This window comes from Chanos chanos, chromosome 8, assembly GCF_902362185.1.
Source record: "Chanos chanos chromosome 8, fChaCha1.1, whole genome shotgun sequence".
Lineage (NCBI taxonomy): Eukaryota > Metazoa > Chordata > Actinopteri > Gonorynchiformes > Chanidae > Chanos > Chanos chanos.
In genome coordinates this window covers 2,960,001-2,978,370 of record NC_044502.1, presented here as the reverse complement: position 1 = coordinate 2,978,370, position 18,370 = coordinate 2,960,001, and the positions used below count along the sequence as shown (strand labels likewise).

Genomic DNA, 18,370 nt, shown 5'->3' with positions numbered 1-18,370 from the left:
TGTTTTTTGTTTTCTGTTTGAGGTCACTGGATGTTGCTTTTGGTTCAAAACAATGGTGAAGGAAGTGGAAACACTGACCAGAGCGAACTGATCTATTTGGTTATAAAATCAGTAAGAAATCATAGAACTACAATAGCGTGTGGAGGACTGACAAACTGATGGGGGCAAACCCAAACATTCTCAAACTTTCTGTAAGTACCAGCTATACAAAAAAAAAAAAAAGTCGCTCACAACAGCGAGAGTCTCCCCTCCGGTTTTGTCTCTAACAGTGGTCCAGTTGTTCTGACTTCTGTTATAGACAGGGAGTGGGTGAAAAAAAAAACCCCAAAAAACGCTCGTCTGCTTCTGATTAAACAAAGTGAGAGAGAGAGAGAGCTCTGACTGACACCTTTACCCCGTTACTTTAAACCTGCTCTCTCTCCCTCGGGAAACACAACTTGACTGGCTAATGTAACTCTCTCATTACCGACGCTCTTGCAGATCAAAAGTGATTGATTTGTTCTTTGTTCTCTCTCTCTCTCTCTCTCTCTCTGGGTCTGCGTTTCAGTGTAGACATGAAGTCTGTCTCTTGCATAAAACAGTCAGATAGGTCGCGATGCGATATTGCACTGAAGTGCTACAGTTTGTTGGCTGTATGTTTTACTCAGGGACAGTGGTTTTAAGTGCACTAAGAAAAGCTTTGCACTAGCGAAGTATTTTTATATATTCGCTAATTACATTTTACTTATACTGAATTGCACTAGCTTTTCAGGCTATTAAAATACATGTAAGTATTATCCATGTGTAATTTAGTGTAACTGAGAGGAATAAATCAGCAGTTGTTTGAATACAGTGTTATTACAGGTTCCATGCTCATTTTATCTTCATAGGCCACAATGAATCCAGAGGTTCTGTGAAATTAAACCACAAACAGCCCTTCAGAATAACAGAATGACAACCACTGTTTAGTCTGTAGTGCTAAAATGTTGAATTCCCCTTTACACAATGTGTCAAAACATTCGCCCTCACTCTCTCTCATAACTCACTCTCTCTCTCTCTCATTCTCTCTCTCTCTCCCTCTCTTTTGATTGTTTTTGTTTGATTTAAGGGACGCTAACGGAAAGTTTCCAGATTTCCCCAGTGTTGAGGATGGAGGTTCAGCCTCCATATTTGCCCAGAAGACACCTGAACAGGTTAATCTTTCATCCTCTTCTTCACCGACTTTTTTACATTGGCCCAGTCATCGATTCCAACGTCCAGAGTGAAAAACACCAAAACAAAGGCTTTTTACCGAGATAGTGCACTCGCAGACGTCTGAAACAGCTGTACACTCAATTGCCATATCCATTTCATCTAAGTGATATATCATTATTGACAACCGTTGCTTTTCTTTGCATTTGTAACATCTATCATGAATAGATTTGACCTTTTCTTCGCCGGTGCATGTTAAACCTCCATAAAGTCTCTAACCAGAAAAGACGACACACGCGTCGTTTAGCATGATAAACTGTCGCGTTTTTCCAAAGGTTGCGGCGGAATTGGCTGCCAGAGAAGAGGAGAAAGAGAAGAAGAGGAAAGCCAAGGGAAAGAAAGAGAAAAAGTCCGGAAAAGAGCGCAGAGAAAAGAACAAAAGCAAGAAAGGGAAGACAAAAGGAAAGAAGGAGAAAGGAGAAGTAGAGGTAAGAACAGGGAACCTGGATTGAAAAGAACAGTAAACTCGCTGTTAATAAACCTGCCTCCTTATATCGCCCGGTTCATGATCTGTATCCACTGATTCTATGAGACTGTAATTTATTCATTATTCTTTTCAGCCGGGGCTGAAGCATTTCTGGCGTTGTTTGTTATTTCACGTTTTAATTCAAAAACATTTAAGTCAAAGTTATATGGATCTTACTGAAGCTTGCAGCGGAGCCACCCGTAGCTCTGACTATGAATATACGAGCAGCTTCACTCTACGGTTTATCAAAACCAGCGGTGAGGGTTTTTTTTTGGGTGGGGGGGGGTGTTTCGGTCAAACCAAAAGAACATGGCTTCAAGAAAATGAATCAAAGCCTCAATTAGGATCAGAAACCACAGGGGTTAAGATCCTCTCACCCAACATATGGTCGGGGTGTCTGTCGAGCCCCACTACTCATGTCTGCGCATAATCAAGTCCGTGTTTGTCCAACAAGATTTCAGTTCAGCGCGGGGGCCTCTTACACATGGTTACCTTTTAGGAACAACAAGTTTCCCCCGAGTGCTCAGATCATAGAGCTGGCATTCACTGGGTACTGGGGTGAGGGCTTCGCTCTCCCTCTTCCTTTTGAAGTGGAGTCTTTACTGAAAATTCTGTTCGGTCACTGTGGTAACATCACAGCCCGGACTGAGAGCAGCTATTTCTCTACAGATACTAAAACTTCAATGACTTTCTCAAAGAAACATTTAATGTATTTAAATGAAGAAGCAGCTTTAGTTGATGAGGGCATACATTTTGATAATAGGGACTAATAGTTGTTCACAAGTTGACAGAAAAAAAAAAAAAAAAAAAATATATATATATATATATATATATACACACACACACACACACACACACATATGTGTGTGTGTGTGTGTGTGTGCGCGTGTATGTATACACACACACACACACACACACACATATATATATATATGTATATAAAGATAAATAATAAAAATGAATCATGCTACTTCTGTGTCTGTGCGGTAGAAACACTGTTCCAGTCATTTAAAGGAAACTGAAATGGTGGCCACATATTTGCATGCATAATAAGATCGGTAAAATGCATTCCCCAATGTGTGTGTGTGTGAGGTCCAAGCATCATCCATAAATCTCTCAACATAAGGTATGTATTTCTTTTAGTGAGAATGAAGAATTGATGTGGGGTGTTTTTTTCTTCTTTTAATTTGTCCGTGGCGTTTCAGGAAATATCTCTCCATTCCAATGACGCATTCCTGGGGCGTTCCGCGCTGTCCGAGATAACCCCTCTCTTTCCTGGAGAGAACCTTTTTACCTCTCGAAACAAATCCTGTTAGATATAAATTACAAACATCATCTATGAAGTAAATGCCATGCAGTCTCAGTTTCTCGCCAACCACAGTAAGTTGTTTCAGTAGTGCGGACAGATTACATCAATAAAGAGGTAATCCACCTAAAACCCAACTGCAGTTTCCAGCAGTTTTCTCCAAAGCTGCAACTGAACATAGTGAAAAAAATTGGCCTTTTATTAACCAGCTCTCAACGTCCCAGTTTTTGATCTCATTGATATGACCAGTTGCCACTGAAACACGGTCAGGCCTCACAAAAGCACATTCATTATGGTTGGCTGTGTAGACTAAAGAAGGAGAGCAGGCGATAAAAGGGGCTTTGTTCGTAATTTCTCCCCTAATAACTGCACCTGCAAAACCTCCGCTCTGAGTAATACCTGATACCTCCCCAAACCTTCCCAAAGCCCATTCAGGTTCGCCCCTTTGACATCTGGGTGGGGTCTAATTTAAAAAAAAAAAAAAATCTTTGCAGTGCTGTGTATGCTGAAATTCACATTAATGTTGTGTTTTATGGATAAAGAATCTGAATGAAAGGAATAAGTCATTTATGTGCGTGTTTAGTGACTCGTAAAATTAAACAGACATACGCAACAGAGTTCTTCCGTTTAAAAGCACGTATACACAGCTTAACTTCATATACGTGCAAGAGCTTACACAAACAATTAGTATGAGAACATATTAACTTCTAAAAAAATATGCCCTCGGTTCCTGTTTCCCCTTTAACCCAAACAGGAAACGTTGGAGGTTTTAGCCATCGTTAAAAGGCGCTGGCCACAGAGCCCCCAGAGTTACCGGGTCTCAAATTGGCACCGGGACTAAGTTACCTTTTAAAAGCTCTATGCAATATAGAGAGGAGTTTGGGGTAATATATAACACAGTCTGAGACAGCGCGCTAAAGTTGGATTTATGGCGCGAAGGCTAATAGGCTTAATAAAAACAGCATGGTGCAGAGGTAACCGAATTAGGCCTACTGAACTCCATTCAAATAGCGACGAACAGATAGGCACCATGGCTAAACGTTACCTGACAAATTCAATCCGCGCTAAATTAAATTAAAATTCGAACGTGAATCTATTTTCCCGCTGACCTAGCAACAGGAACCTTGGATAATGGCTGCTAGATCCATAAGGAAACGCGCTGCCTCGCGCCATGAAAATAGCCATTCATCACGAGACTCTATTACGGAGCACTTAAGATTCTTCCATATTTGTGGATGGATTTCTCTCTCTTTGGGGGGCTATTAAATGGAGAAATGTGTCCAGAACGAGAACGCTTACATAAAACACTGGCTGTCAGTATGGCTGATTCCCTTTGAAAACAAAGCCACCGCTTCGGTATTCCCAAACCGAGCCGAGCAACGTACTCGCCCCTACACCATACAGACCACACAAACTAAATATTTGTGCGAATGCGCGGACAGTGACTGCAGTTAAACGAATGTGCAACACTCCAACTGAGGTAAAGGAAAACAGTGGAGGTCGTTAATCACGCCCGCTGCGTTGCACGCTAGTCTTCCTCCCGCTGATTCACATCGTTAAAACACGAGTTCTGGAAATGAATCTGGCGTTAAACAGCCTGAGGGGAGCGGATCAGAGCGTGAAAGGGACTTGATCCACCGTACACATGTGTTAAATTCTGGCTGAATCAATTACTTTCGACAAAATGAGCCGTAACTTTGAACAAATTATTGATGGTAGGAAAGCTGGGCTGTCTTCGTTTTCATGGTTATACGAAGTAAACCTGAGAGGAACACTTCTCTGATGAAAATGTCCCCTGGTCAGCGAAGAAATATGTGTTAAAGGGCACAGCACACCCGGGGATTTAAAAAGATTTAAAATAGCGATAACAGTACAAAGTGCATTTAAATTGTCTTTAGGGAAAGATTAAATTATCTTTCAATTAAATTAACGTTTAACTGCTTTTTCTCCCCTTTCAAAAACATTTTACAATGCGAAGCCTTTAAGATTGCTGTCTCATTTCACGTCTTAAACTCAGACCGTTAAAATGAAAACGATATGAGACTATCTGAGAATGTTACTTGGTGCTTAGTCAACGCCATATGCTGTATTGACCATGGTGTTTTGTAGGAGGAGGAAAACGGCTGGAAAATTGGACCCAGCAACTTCCTGCCCACTGTGGTAGAAGGAGCCAAGATGTACAGAGGTGAGTGATGAGGGATATCCTTACATGTCCAATGTTGTGCTTAAATTATGTTCCCTGAAATATTGAGCCTTCATTCAGACGAGTTATATATATACGGAGTTGTGTGAGTGAGTTATCGAGTGAGACAGGAGATTCATATGGATCGTGCTGGGTTCCGTAATGATTCCTGTTGAAACCTGGAGTTTTGTTCAGACTGTTGACATAGAGGAGAGAACCTACGCACAGGTTTGAGTGCTTTGCCAAACCATGTCCCATGAAATACGTCGGCCTCGAACGGCCAAGTCAAACTCAATCTGAGGTGCTCAGACAAATAGTCTCGATCAACAGACCACGTATCATGATTTAATATAACGGTGTATCGGTATATCGTATACATGGTCCAATAACATTTTCTTCAACCCGAAATCTTACTGTGTGCTTTTGATTTAGATGCTTTAGATTTAATTTATTCTGGAGGGTGGGGCGGGGCGTGGGATGTCAGAGTTTTGGCATCTGTGAACTGAACGTATCTGTGAACCGTTTTAACACATTTTTCTTCCCACTTTATCACTCCATTAATGTAAGGGTCACCAACATTATCGTGGTTTCAGGGTTTGGAAGGGAATGCGTTTTGGGATTTTGAAACGCCGATAAAAAAAAAAAAAAAAAAGTCCTATCAGTCTTATTGGATGCGCGTTGAAAAACGCTGTCTCCAAAATGCCACGGCCCACACATTAGTCTTAAGAGTCCATACGAGGTCACTCACCCAAACGTTGGCTCTGTTTGTATGGACAGACCTGCCTGGAATGTAATAAAGTAAGTACTAATGATAGGGTCAAATCAGTGCTTGGGTCAGGAGCTGTCCAGATGTGTCTGCCGTCTACATGGAGCCTCTCTCTCTCTCTCTCTCTCTCTCTCTCTCTTCTGTCTGTTCACTCTCTGGGTCTCTCTCTCTCTCTCTTACCCTCTCATTAGAGTAAACTCCCCCATCCTGAAGTGGCCCCCAGTGTCTGGCCTCCCTTAGTCTGTTGTAGGCAAGAGATAACAATGTGCAGGTTTTTGTTTGACGCTCAGTTTTCTCACTGTTCCCCTGATTCATGCTGGAGATGCTAATACAGAGGAGACCTTTAGAGGAGACTCTGAGAATTGTTTTGAAGTTCAGAGGCTTGCACATTTACAACCTCTCAAGGTATATTTGTACACACGGGGAAGAGGTTCATCCAAAACCATCTGAACATTCATCCAAAACGTTCTATGTATGTGTCAGTTGTGCTTTGCTGTCAGTTTGGTTTTAATGAACGTGAATGTACGTGAATCATCTACATCCCAGCTGCTATTGGCAGACAAACTGTTCTGTCAGATCTGATAAATGATAAATGATAAATAGTGTTTGTCTTCGCAGATTTGGCAACAACAAACCTATTGTTTCCTTACAATTCCTCCCTCTCTGCATTTAAATCTTAACAGCTTTATTTTTGAAAGTCGTATGCTGACTCTCTCCGTGAAAAATGTCTTTCATGGCTTATCCAGGTACAAAGGGGTCAGTGGATGTGTTCCTGGGGTGAGGCTGTGGTGTTAAACAGTCATAACTCAAGTTTGTCATGACCCACTGAACGACAAATAAATCCGGCCACCCGGACCCCTCCTGACGGGACCGGTGGGTTAACGACCGAAGTGTTTCTTCCTGTTTGGCTGGAGGTTTTGGGTAGGCTCGTTAACAGGAGGAGAAATGCTTATACTTTGCCTCTGTTGCTCACTGACCTGTGGAGACCGGCCTGTGTGTGTGTGTGTGTGTGTGTGTGTGTGTCTATGTATGTTTGTGTGTGTGTGTGTGTATGTGCGTGTGTGTGTGTGTGTGTGTCTATGTATGTTTGTGTGTGCGTGTGTGTGTGTGGTGTGTGTGTGTGTCTGTGTATGTTTGTGTGTGTGTGTGTCTGTGTGTGTGTGTGTGTGCATGTGTGTGTGCGTGTGTGTGTGTGTTTGTGTATGTATCAGCAGGGAGCAGTTAAACCAGTAGCCCTTTTGTAAAAACAAATGCTAAACTAGTCAACGCCATACGTTCTTTGGTTTTTCCTGTCACCAACAGTATGTCTTTGTCAATACAGACACTTGATATACAACAGCACTTAACGGACAACAACACACAGCCAATGATCGTCTCTGCTTCGCTGTGTCTGAATTCAGCTTTGGAACTTCAGAATGTAGTCTCTCTTTCTCTTTGCTTTTCTTCTCCTTTTGATTCAAAGACTACGAAATTTCGGCGCAAGCTGTTTTATCCGTCAGCAGTTTATCCTAACGTCTTCACAGTCAGTCGCTGTCTTTTGATCGGCCTCCGCCTGTTAGGATTACATCTGTACTAAAGTTAGAGGAGCCGGACAGAGACAAAAAAATAATAAACTCAGATATCAGAATCACTTCATCTGTCTTAGAGCATGACTCCTTAAAACTGTCGGAGCGATGTTCGCGCAGCCCTGCCCGAGGTCAGCTGCGGTGGAGCGTCGGATCGGCTCCGGTCAGAGCCGCCCCTCGGTCATGCCAGGTTCCCTCTGCCCTTCTCCTCGTTTGACCCGATGAGTGAAAGTGAGAAGAGAAGCCTATTTATGGGACGCTTAGGACAGGAAGTTTTCAAAAGCAAACAGGTGACTCAACGTTTCTCTGCAAAAAAAAAAAAAAATGATAACAAAAAACCCACAAACATGTACACAGATATACGCATGGACTCAGCGCTCGGTAGACAGACAGACGGCTTTGCACTCAGTGTCGTGGGCGTTGGCTGTGAAAGACCAGCCAACGTTCGCTTGACCGGCGGCACGGTTAACGCTCTTGTAAAGGCACTTTTAAATCTCCCAGAGCTAAAACTCTTCAGCTCCCAAATCACCATAATGCATCCAGAGAACGAGACCGAATCTGATCCACCCGACGTCCCCCTGTGCCCATTATGCCGAACAGAAAATCAAGCGACTCACCGAAGCGAATCGCTCCTGTTCCTGGACGGAGAGAGTTTAAATATGCTTTACTGCAGGTCTGTATGAACCAGTCGTGCAGAACCGAAGGGAATCATTGAGTTTGATTTGAATCATTATGGGTCCATCTGAGCCTGTCATGCTAAATAAAGAATCAAGTGATTCACAGAAGTGAATCATTCACACTCCAGCTGTTCTGCTTTCCTCCTCATCACAATGAGGGCTTTGGAGACAAAGCTAATGGAGATGGATTGAGTGACGGAGTTGAACGCAGATGTGTTTGACTGAGAGATTTTAATGGATATATCAGAGCAGAGAGAGGGCACGGGAGCTCAGTCTGTCGCGGCTGTCTCTAAGTGCTCCCGACAAGAACCAGAGCTGCTCTGCTCCTCTGAGTTTTCATTACGTCCGAGTTTGTGGTATGATCGCGTACGCGTGTCTTGTACATATTTTTGTGTCTTTTGTTTTTAAATTTTATTTATTTGATTCTAAGTTGTTTTATTACGTGCGTTTGTAAGAGAGTGTGTCTGCGTGGATGTTGTTAGCACATGTGTTTTCTGCAATAAAGGAAGCATTTTCATGTGTGTCTTTGTGGGTGTGTGAGTGAGTGATTGCACGTACGTGTGTGTGGTAAATCGCGCAATGTGTGGGACAAAAAAAAAGAAAGAAAAGAAAAAAAAAGAAAGAAAGAAAGAAAAATATCTCCAGAGCAGCAGCAGCTGTGAATGTTCAGGAAACAATTATATGCCCAGTCAAAGCCTCTTAATACATTTTCATTATAATCCTCGACCGAGTCTCACCTGCCTAAAACCCGGGACCTCGGGGTCGCATACCTCCGAGATGAAGCTTTGAGATTCTAATGAAAAACAGACAAACAGACTTCAGTCCTCACAGGGTTCAGCGCTCCGCTTTCAACAGACTGACTGGTACAGCCTTATACATATCACATTTGTATCCTGAGTCGATTTTGGTTTGATTGTGTGTGTTTGTGTGTGTGTGTGTGTGTGTGTGTGTGGCCGTATCCTCAGATTTATACACACTCAGTTCGCAGTAGGTCTGGAGTCACTTCCAAAAAGTGCAAACAACAGCTGACTGAAAACCGCTGACGTTTCTTTGATTTGCAGCTTCGATTTAATTCCTTTTTTTGCCCTAAAGAAATTATTTTATAGTTGTGAGAAAAAATTTGTGAGGCCACAGGGAGTTATCTGGATCACTGCATGGTTAGCTCCGAAAAACGTGATCCGATCTTCACGCAATCATTGAAGGTCCTAGGAATTCCAGGTTGTGTTGGGAAATCCTATAGCAGAATCTCACGCAGAGTCTGTCCGCGATTCAAAAACTCAAGAGAAGTTTGGTCATGCCGCATGACAGTAATCCAAAACAGAGGAGTAAATCAACAACAGAATGGCGCAAACAGAAGAAATTCCACATGTCCGAGTCAGAGCCGTGTCCTCGGTCCCACTGAAAGGCTGTGGCGTGATCTGAAGCACGCCGTTTGACCGAGACATCGCCAAAATATGCAAGAACTGAAAGAGTTCTGCACAGAGGACTGGGCCCAAATGCTTCCTGAGTTTTCACTGCTACAGAAAGCGTTTGGATGAGGTTATTGCCAGTAAAGGAGGTTCCACTGGTTACTGAACATTTAGGTCCACATACTTTTTCTGTCATTGACTATGATTTATTAATGTATTATTATTATTATTATTATTATTATTATTATTATTATTTTTGTTGTTGTTGTTGTTATTATTGTTATTATTATTTTTATTATTATTATTATTATGACTCAGATGAAGATCAGATCACATTTTAGGAGCTACTCATGCAAAAGAAAGTCCAGATAATTCCTGAGGATTCACAAACTTTTTCACACAACTCTAATAATGAAGTCAGCGTTTGTGTGGTCTGTAAACGAACTTTGTTCATCCATTCTTAAAACGACTAAAACCATGACTGATGGACAATTTCAGTATTTATTGGGGATTTAACACTGGCACATCAACTCTCTGAGAGCTAATTTAACACTGGCACATTTACTCTCTCAGAGTTAATTTAACACTGGCACATCAACTTTCTCAGAGTCAATTTAACACTGCCACATTTACTCTCTCAGAGTTAACTTAACACTGCCACATTTACTCTCTCAGAGTTAAACTCTCATATTTGAAATGACACTGGTACTCTTACTGTATTGAATGAAACAGTTAGTACAAGCTTATAAAGAATTCAAAAGCTATATTCAGTGAGAACCCAGTGGATGTATATATGTGAGTGAACTGGTCACCGGTCAGGCAGCAGTAAATGCGCCTTAATTTTTCATAAAGCGGAACCCACTGATGTCAGCAGGATAAAGAGCACAGTTCTTTAATTGCAAAACATCCTGGCTGTTGAGAATACTTACGGCTGGGTTTCTGTTTTATCAGGTGCCTGTAATTGGGATATGATTGTGAGTCAGGTTTATTTGGTTGTAATGAAGCAGAAAGGTGAACCTTTGTATTTACTCCCTTTAAGCTCGAATGCCGGCCAAGTCAATCCCCATTAGACCCTGGGTTTGTTTGGAAAACCACCCCATGCCTCACTGTCCTGGCCCCGTGGCTTTAGGCCCGGGACCGCCTGAGATTACCCTTCACCAGTTCATGCCAGTTCATGTTAGGGCTCGCTCGCTCTCTCTCTCTCTCTCTCTCTCTCTCTCTCGCTCTCTCTCTCTCTCTCTCTCTCTTCTGTCTCACCCTTTCTCCCATTCGGGACTAAACCTTTTGACTATAATTTTGGAAACTCCTCCTCGTTTCCCCAGCGTCAGGCAGAATTGCCTGGATGTGAACCGTGGATTTAATTTCCATTTCCTGCAGGGAGGCCACTAGGAAACGCCTTTTTTTTTTCTTCTTCTTCTTTTTTTTTTACCCAGCACCTCTTTTCCTGTCTGCTAAATGACTCGCACCAAAACAGAGAGCGAGAGTGCGAGAGTGCGAGAGAGAGAGAGAGAGAGAGAGAGAGAGAGAGAGAGAATGAAAGAAAGGAAAAAAGTGGGGGAAAACGGGAAAGAATGAGAAGCCTCGGTCACAAGCTGTGCACCACTAGCATGCAAATGCACACCTATTGACAGGCCTGCACTGCACTGCATAAACGGCACAGAAAGACCACGCTCCACGGAAGTGTCTTTTCAACCTCTCTCTAGGTGGTACATGGCGAATACCATCTCGACACATGCCATAGACCTGTGTTTGTGTGTGTGTGTGTGTGAGAGAGAGAGAGAGAGAGAGAGAGAGAGTGTGTGTGTGGTCTCATTTTTAGGGTATCATCTCTTGGCCTTGGTCTTGACTTTCTGCCAGCTGGTGTGAAATCCACGGATTGTGACACTTTTTAAGTTCATTTTCATTCCTCTTCTTCCTCGAGGGCTTGGATTCGTTTCAGGCTTCTTTAATGCCAAATACCAAATAAAGAAGGTTTGACATTTTGGCTACGCTTCCCGGCCCCTCCTTTCCTATTCCTTTTTCAACTCGCTGCTTGTGTTCAAGGGGAGAGGGGTTGGATGCCCCTCTTCAAACGGGCAGCTTAGATTTTTGTGAGCGTAAGCTGGCGAAAAAAGAGGCTAAGGTGATTACGTGTATCTGATCACCCCGGGATGTTTTGAAAAAAAAAAAAAAAAAAAAAAAAAGCTGCTCAATAAAAGGAGGTCCTCTGGACGACAGTTTGACCTCTGACCCCCTGCTGGAAAGGTCAGATCCCATTTCAAAGTCAGATGCTTATTTTTAGGTTCTGCCAGATCACGGCCTTAACATAGGCGATCTTTGGCCCCTCGGCAGAACTTGACGGATCAGCTCGAAAGACAGAGTTGTCAGTTTCCAAAAAAGTTAACAAAAAAGGTTATTATTTTAAGTGAGGCTGTTTTTGAACTGTTGTCAAGGCAGCACGACCACTGCAGTGTGACAACATAGCAGCCTGATCATAATCTACTGCGTTTTCAGTAAAACACGAATACGTCTGATGGATGTTTTCACTAAAACGTGAATGCGTCTGATGGATGTTTTCACTAAAACGTGAATGTGTCTGACTGATGTTTTCTTAATGTGTTGTCATGCATTAACCACAGATGAGGCACCACTTCACAAATTAGAGCGTGTTAGTTGAGTGAAGCGTTGGATAAGTTTATGTACAAACTGTCGGTTTAGTGGCAAGTAGGAGTAGGGGGGGGGTTAGAGGGAAGTTGAGCAAGGACACCAGATGCGTAAACTGGCCTGGGTTTTGATGTCTCAGCACTGCAGCGAGTGATTATTTATGTAGTTTTGGCAAGTTAATCAGAGGCATTTTTTGGTTTTGGAGTCATCCACCTCTGGAAGAGGGTGATGTTCCTCAAAGATGCTCCTCTTCAATGAAAGGACATGAGGGTCAGTCGAATATTAACGTCACGTCGGTCTGAGCGAATCCTGTTCACTCGTGAGCTCTGCTGAAACTCAACTTCAAGAGTCCAGGTCGTGGCCGGAACGAGGGGGCGGTCTCATCGTCGGATCCGTCAGGTCCGAGCCCTGGACCCTAATGAGTCTGTCTCAGGCTGGCACGCTGCCCCCGCGCAGAAACAGGAAGCGGTCATCCGCTGGCAGGATGTGGCTCGTGGGAGCGTACCGCGGAGGACAATGAACGCCCCCCCGGCGTTCTCACCAAGCCTCTCCACCTGTGCTTCCTGTAGACCGAGCGTCAGGGAGCTGTTTTCCCCAAAGACTACCGCACCGAGAGCGCAGCTTCTCTCCCTCCTTCCTCTCTGGAGTGGGAGATGATTCGGCTGGGTTTCGGCGGGGGTGGGGAGGGGCGGGGGGGGTGTTGTGTTTGTGTTTTGGTCTGAAGGCTGGTGTTACTGCTCCCCATTGGTGATGTTGATACGTTTCATTTTTGCTGTTTAGTGCAGAACTATAAACATTTTTGCAGTTTTGTGCAGGGCTGATAGCAGTGAACGGATGTTTTGTGTTAAGTTTATACGTGTTGTAATCATATTGTGTTTGCTGTTGTCATTGTTGTGTTACCAAGGCTATGTTGAGAAGTGTGTTGTTGTGTTTTGTAATATTCTGATATGTCACCATGTTGTGTTCAGGTGCTTTTATGTTGTTGTGGTACCAAATTGTGTGTGTTGTTATGGTGCTGGAGTGTTAAGGGAAACAACCCATTAATCGTCAGGTTGTGGGCTCAAGTCCCAGGCATGAAAGTTCACAGCCCATTTGGCCCTTGTGAGACCTTCTCAGATGGAAAGTAATAACAGTTCACAGCTCTAGATTAGAACATCAGCTCAGTGTGAATAATGTGTTTGTGTTTCAGAGGTTTGGAAACGTCGGGACGAGAGACACAACTTTGAGCAGCGGTTTGATGCCCAGCTGGTGCGCGAGGAGAAGAGAGAGGAGGTGGAAGAGGAGATCAGGGTTCAGGTGAGTCACTTAGCCTAATTATTTATCAATAGAAATCAAACTCTTTATAAACAGCCTGCAGAACATTATGTAACACACTGTTTATAACACACAGACTGTCTCTAATACATACACTGTCTACAACACACACACACTACAAGTTGCACAGTGTCTATAACACACACATACATACACACACACACACACACACACACACACACACACGCTATCTATAACACACACACAACCTACAACACACACACTGACTGTAACGTACGCTCTGTCTGTAACACACACACTGTCTACAACACACACACATGCACACAATACGAGACACACAGTGTCTGTAACACAGACAGACAGACACACTCACACACACACTGTCTATAACACACACACACACAAACACTGTCTGTAACACACACACACTGTCTGCAACACACACACACACACATTAAAAGACACACAGTGTCTGTAACACACACACACACAGACAAACACACACACAGACACAGTCTATAACAAGCGGTACTGGAACGCGTTCCAAAGTAGGGGTGCAAGAACACGGGTTAAACCCAGACCTGCTGGGGGGTCCGGGGCCATTGTCCCCCGGGGAAAATTTTCTTAATTCTGGCAGCTAAATGCACCATTTTCCGCAGTTTCAGACAGAAACAGAAAGCCTAAGGGCAGTGCCGTTACCGGGATATCATAGCGTATGCTACATTGCCACGTTTATTGGCATAACATGGACGGTGTTGATTAACATAGATATTCTGAGAGCCAAAAGGGGCGCACACACACACACACACACACACACACACAGAGTCTATGGCACACACACTGTCTCTACATTAACATGCTCACATTCCGTCTGTCCCAGAGACGCGAACATTCACTAACTCTGTGACAAACACAACAAGTGTAACACTGTGAACCTGCAACAGAGTCTTTAACCAAACACCAGCACACTCTGTAACACGATGACCCAGTACTTTTCCCATGCGTGCGTTTGTCTGTGTGTGTGTGAGAATGTCTCCCTGTTTGTGTTCTCAGGTGGATGAACTGATGAGACAAGAACTGAAGAATCTGAAGTTGGTGGTGGACCGAGAGAAAGGGAAGAAGAGAAGAAAAGGGAAGAAAGGAAATAAAAAGGTGAATGGGGCAGAGGGGAAGGATGAGCGTCAGGACGAGAGCCACCAAACCCTCGCCTCCGCCCACGGCTCCGCCCACGGTTCTGACCGAAAGCATTAGTCAGAGGAACCTGTCCGCGACCCCGGATAACCCTCTCCCGTTTAGCATTGCGTGGTTTTCCCGGTTTTCACGGTTTTCCTGTCCCTTCCCTTCAACACCGTTGGTTCTGATGTCACACAAGTCCCAAAGCATTTGATAAGTATCGTTTTGACTACTGCATCACTGGCCTTGTGACAGTTTTAATTATGCACTGGAAACAATGTGTGGATACCATGGAATGCTCTAGTGCAGAGTGCAGAGAATATGCTACAACGATATAAAAAAAATTAGCTCAGACAACTATGAAAATATTTTCAAATGGAGTTGAGGACACCGAGGTCAGAGGTCAACACAGCCTGATTGGTCGACATGATCAGGAGTGAGAGATGGACAGTGTCGACCCTGTCAGTGTGTGTTTGGACAGCATCTCTGAACAAACACACACACACACACACACACACCACACGGAGTATAAAAACAGATATGTGTGTGTTTGTTTGTGTATGTGTCTCCATGTTTGAGTTAATATCTTAAGAAGCAGGATGTTTTAGACCTGTTCTCATACTACCTTCCTGAAGTTTGTCTACTTAAGCGTATGTCCTTGTTATCCTAGGTAATTACTTGGAAATTGTACAAAAGTGTGTGTGTGTGTGTGTGTGTATGTGAATGTGTGTGTGTATAACTGAAAGGACTGAGAGTCAAATTTAAAGTCGATCTTAGTTTGAACACTCATCAGTACCTTTGGTTGAAGGCTGTTTGTTTGCACATGTGTATGTGTGTACGAGGTCACATGTGTGCAGTAGATAAATCTTTCTGTGTTCTGCCATTTTTTCCAAAATGCACGCACACACACACACACACACACACACACTCATGCTTAAATATGGAAAAATGCACTGCGTGCCTGGACAATTCTTGTGTTACATCAGCAATTACTTGGCAGCTTATTCATGTTTTGATAGCTAGACCTGTCATCCAGGGTCCGTCTTAGGTTCCTGACTTATGCACTCAAACATGCGTGAATATCCGTCCAAATGAGGGAACATAAATTTCCACCTCCCGCCTGTGGATAAAATCATCTCCAAACAGCTTTTTGTCTTTCGTTTTTCGAGTCTCTGTCCTGCAGTGTTGGCGTTTTGGTCAGAATCTAAAGGAATTTCTCCTGGCAGTGCTGTGGAATGTGTTCGGGGAACCAGCCTAATGTGTTCTGCTGTAAGAAATGTTACTTTTTTTTTCTTCTTTTTTAATCCGAAGGACAAATAACAACACACCCACGGCAAACAAGTGCCAAGTGAAGTTGACCTTAGTTGACCCTGTGTGTTATGTAACGTAGGCATCTGGGGTAGTGTGTGGGTGTTTGTGTGTGTGTGTGTGAGTGTGTGTGTCTAGCTTGACAGATAAAATTACATGTGGAGTCCAGTGACACAGGGTGTACAAGAAGTCACTGAAATTTTTCTTCCCCCATAAACTTGCACAATGGTGCCAAAGAATGATCAGAGTTAATCCAAAGACTCTGTTTCTCCAGCTTACAATCCAGCGGCACCCGTGGCTTGGCTTGACAACAGTTGGCCTGTGTGTCTGCGTGCGTGTTTGGGTGTGTGTGTGTGTGTGTGTGTGTGTGTGTTTGTGTTTGAGTGAAGAGGAATGTTCAGTAGAAGTCGGTAATCTTCCTGAAAATCAGTCGATTTTTATTCGTTTTTGCGTCCAGCCTAACTGGACACGGCGTGGCTGTGTTTTTCAGATCCTCCGTGGGTGGGGCCTCGTTTTGATCGAATGTGTTTACGTAAGGTTGAAGCAAAAGCAGTGTAGAACCATGCCAGGCCTCTGAATCAGAGTGAATGTTTCTGGGAAATCCTCTTCTGAACTTCCAGTTCATACACGGTTTTGGGAAGAACGTGTTGTTATAAACGCATATCTATCTGTCACTCTCTGGCCCCCTGCCAGGGATGACAGTATAACAGTGACAAACTATTGACCTCATCAGGCATCAAGGGCTTTAAGTTTCATTTCTGGATCAAGAGAAGATGCTTCATTTTGTCCCATCTGTGTATTTGATAGACCCAAGCAACAGCGCTACGATTTTGTTTTCGTATGTAGGATATACATTTAATAGAAACTTTAATGAAAGATTTTTTTTTTCTTACATTTTTACGCTTCACTCGGCAAACACTCTTGCTAAGACACTGGTGTTTATTGTGCGAATCAGATTTCAGCCTGTCGAGAGAGCCGCCTGTCGCCAGCATGATTTTTTTATTGAGACTATAAAGCACAGACGTGAACCTGAGGGTCCCCTCTGCGTGTGACAAACAGTGACAGCGTTCATAAAACATAATAACAACACAGTCACAGATACTGGGCCGTATCCTTACATGTGATCCTACCTTCAGTTCACCTTACGACCTGCCTGAAGTTGTGCTCCACGTGACATAAACATGAAACAGCACCGATCGACGTTTCCACACGTCAAGTATGAGAGCGCGGCCATTTCGTTCATTAGGCTTCAGTTTCCGCTGAATCCTACACGCAAATGCCCCAGCCGTGACATCACGGTCTCTAAAACTCGACATAAAACTCAACTCATTCATTTGTTTTTTTGTTGTTGTTGTTTGTTTTCGTTAACCTACCCCTGTGTCCATTTCAGAAAAAGAAGAAAGGGAAAAAAGGAGGAAAGAAGAAGAAGAAGAAAGAAAGGGATCTAACAGCGGACAGGTCAGTATAGACGAATAGTCACCAGCGGAGCAGGTAGTTTAGAGTTATTATAGATGAGTTATTCTTAAAGCTCAGAGCTTAGCACAGCGTGGGCTGTCTCTGCGTCGTGACGGAGGTCTGGGCGCGGAGGGGCCCGTGTTTGATGAGCGTCTGTAATGGGAGTGTAATGTATGCACCACTTTGGCAGGGCTGACTTAGGGAAGGGGTTGAGAGTGTTATGGGGGGGGGGGGCGGGGAGAGTTCTGTGAACGGTCCAGAGCAGGGCTGGGGTAGCAGGGCTTTGTCAGAGCCCGTGACAGGACTGTTTCATCAGCCATATGAAGCAGATGAATTCTTGGCCCGGGAGAGAACTGAATGACGCAATGGGAGAATTGTGAAACGCCTGCACGCGATTGGTTGGCGTGCTTGTCAAATGCCTCCCTCTGTTTTTGTGTCACTGTCTGTCTCTGTCTCTATCTCTGTCTCTCTCTCTCTCTCTCTCTCTCTCTCTGTAGGACCATAGAGTCCCTGTATGAGGAGCTGGTTCTGGAGGGCATCCTTATTCGACCAATGACCGTCAGGCTTTCGGATTACATCGGTACAAAGCCACACCCACTGCCATTCTTGCCTCTCAACTTTACATATTCATAAACTGTGTCAGTTACGATGTCTTTATTATTACCAGTTCATTGCTCTGGGCTCGTAACAATTGTATCATTATTGCTTGTTCCAGCTACAAATGTTACCATTATAATTACCGTGGAAGTCGGTTGCATGGCAACCATGAGATCAGTCCTTGAGGAAGTGCCCAGTTTTAGTTCAGGGTCAAGTTAACATGACATTCTTTTCTCCACATCAAATTGTTGCATGGCAGCAACAGAAATCAAATCAAATAATAAAAAAAAACATTGTCAGACACATCTCTGAATTTTG

At 43.6% G+C, this 18,370-nt stretch overlaps 1 protein-coding gene across 1 annotated transcript in view; it reads left to right on the top strand.

Annotated features, from left to right (window-relative positions):
• Window positions 1-18,370, top strand: part of drc11 (dynein regulatory complex subunit 11) — a 39,641-nt gene that overhangs the window by 9,872 nt on the left and 11,399 nt on the right. Inside the window, exons 7-13 of the mRNA XM_030781752.1 lie at window positions 1,088-1,172; window positions 1,506-1,658; window positions 5,112-5,187; window positions 13,434-13,540; window positions 14,573-14,671; window positions 17,391-17,458; window positions 17,953-18,035. Coding sequence (XP_030637612.1) covers window positions 1,088-1,172; window positions 1,506-1,658; window positions 5,112-5,187; window positions 13,434-13,540; window positions 14,573-14,671; window positions 17,391-17,458; window positions 17,953-18,035 — 671 coding nt within the window. The remainder of the gene's footprint in view (window positions 1-1,087; window positions 1,173-1,505; window positions 1,659-5,111; window positions 5,188-13,433; window positions 13,541-14,572; window positions 14,672-17,390; window positions 17,459-17,952; window positions 18,036-18,370) is intronic.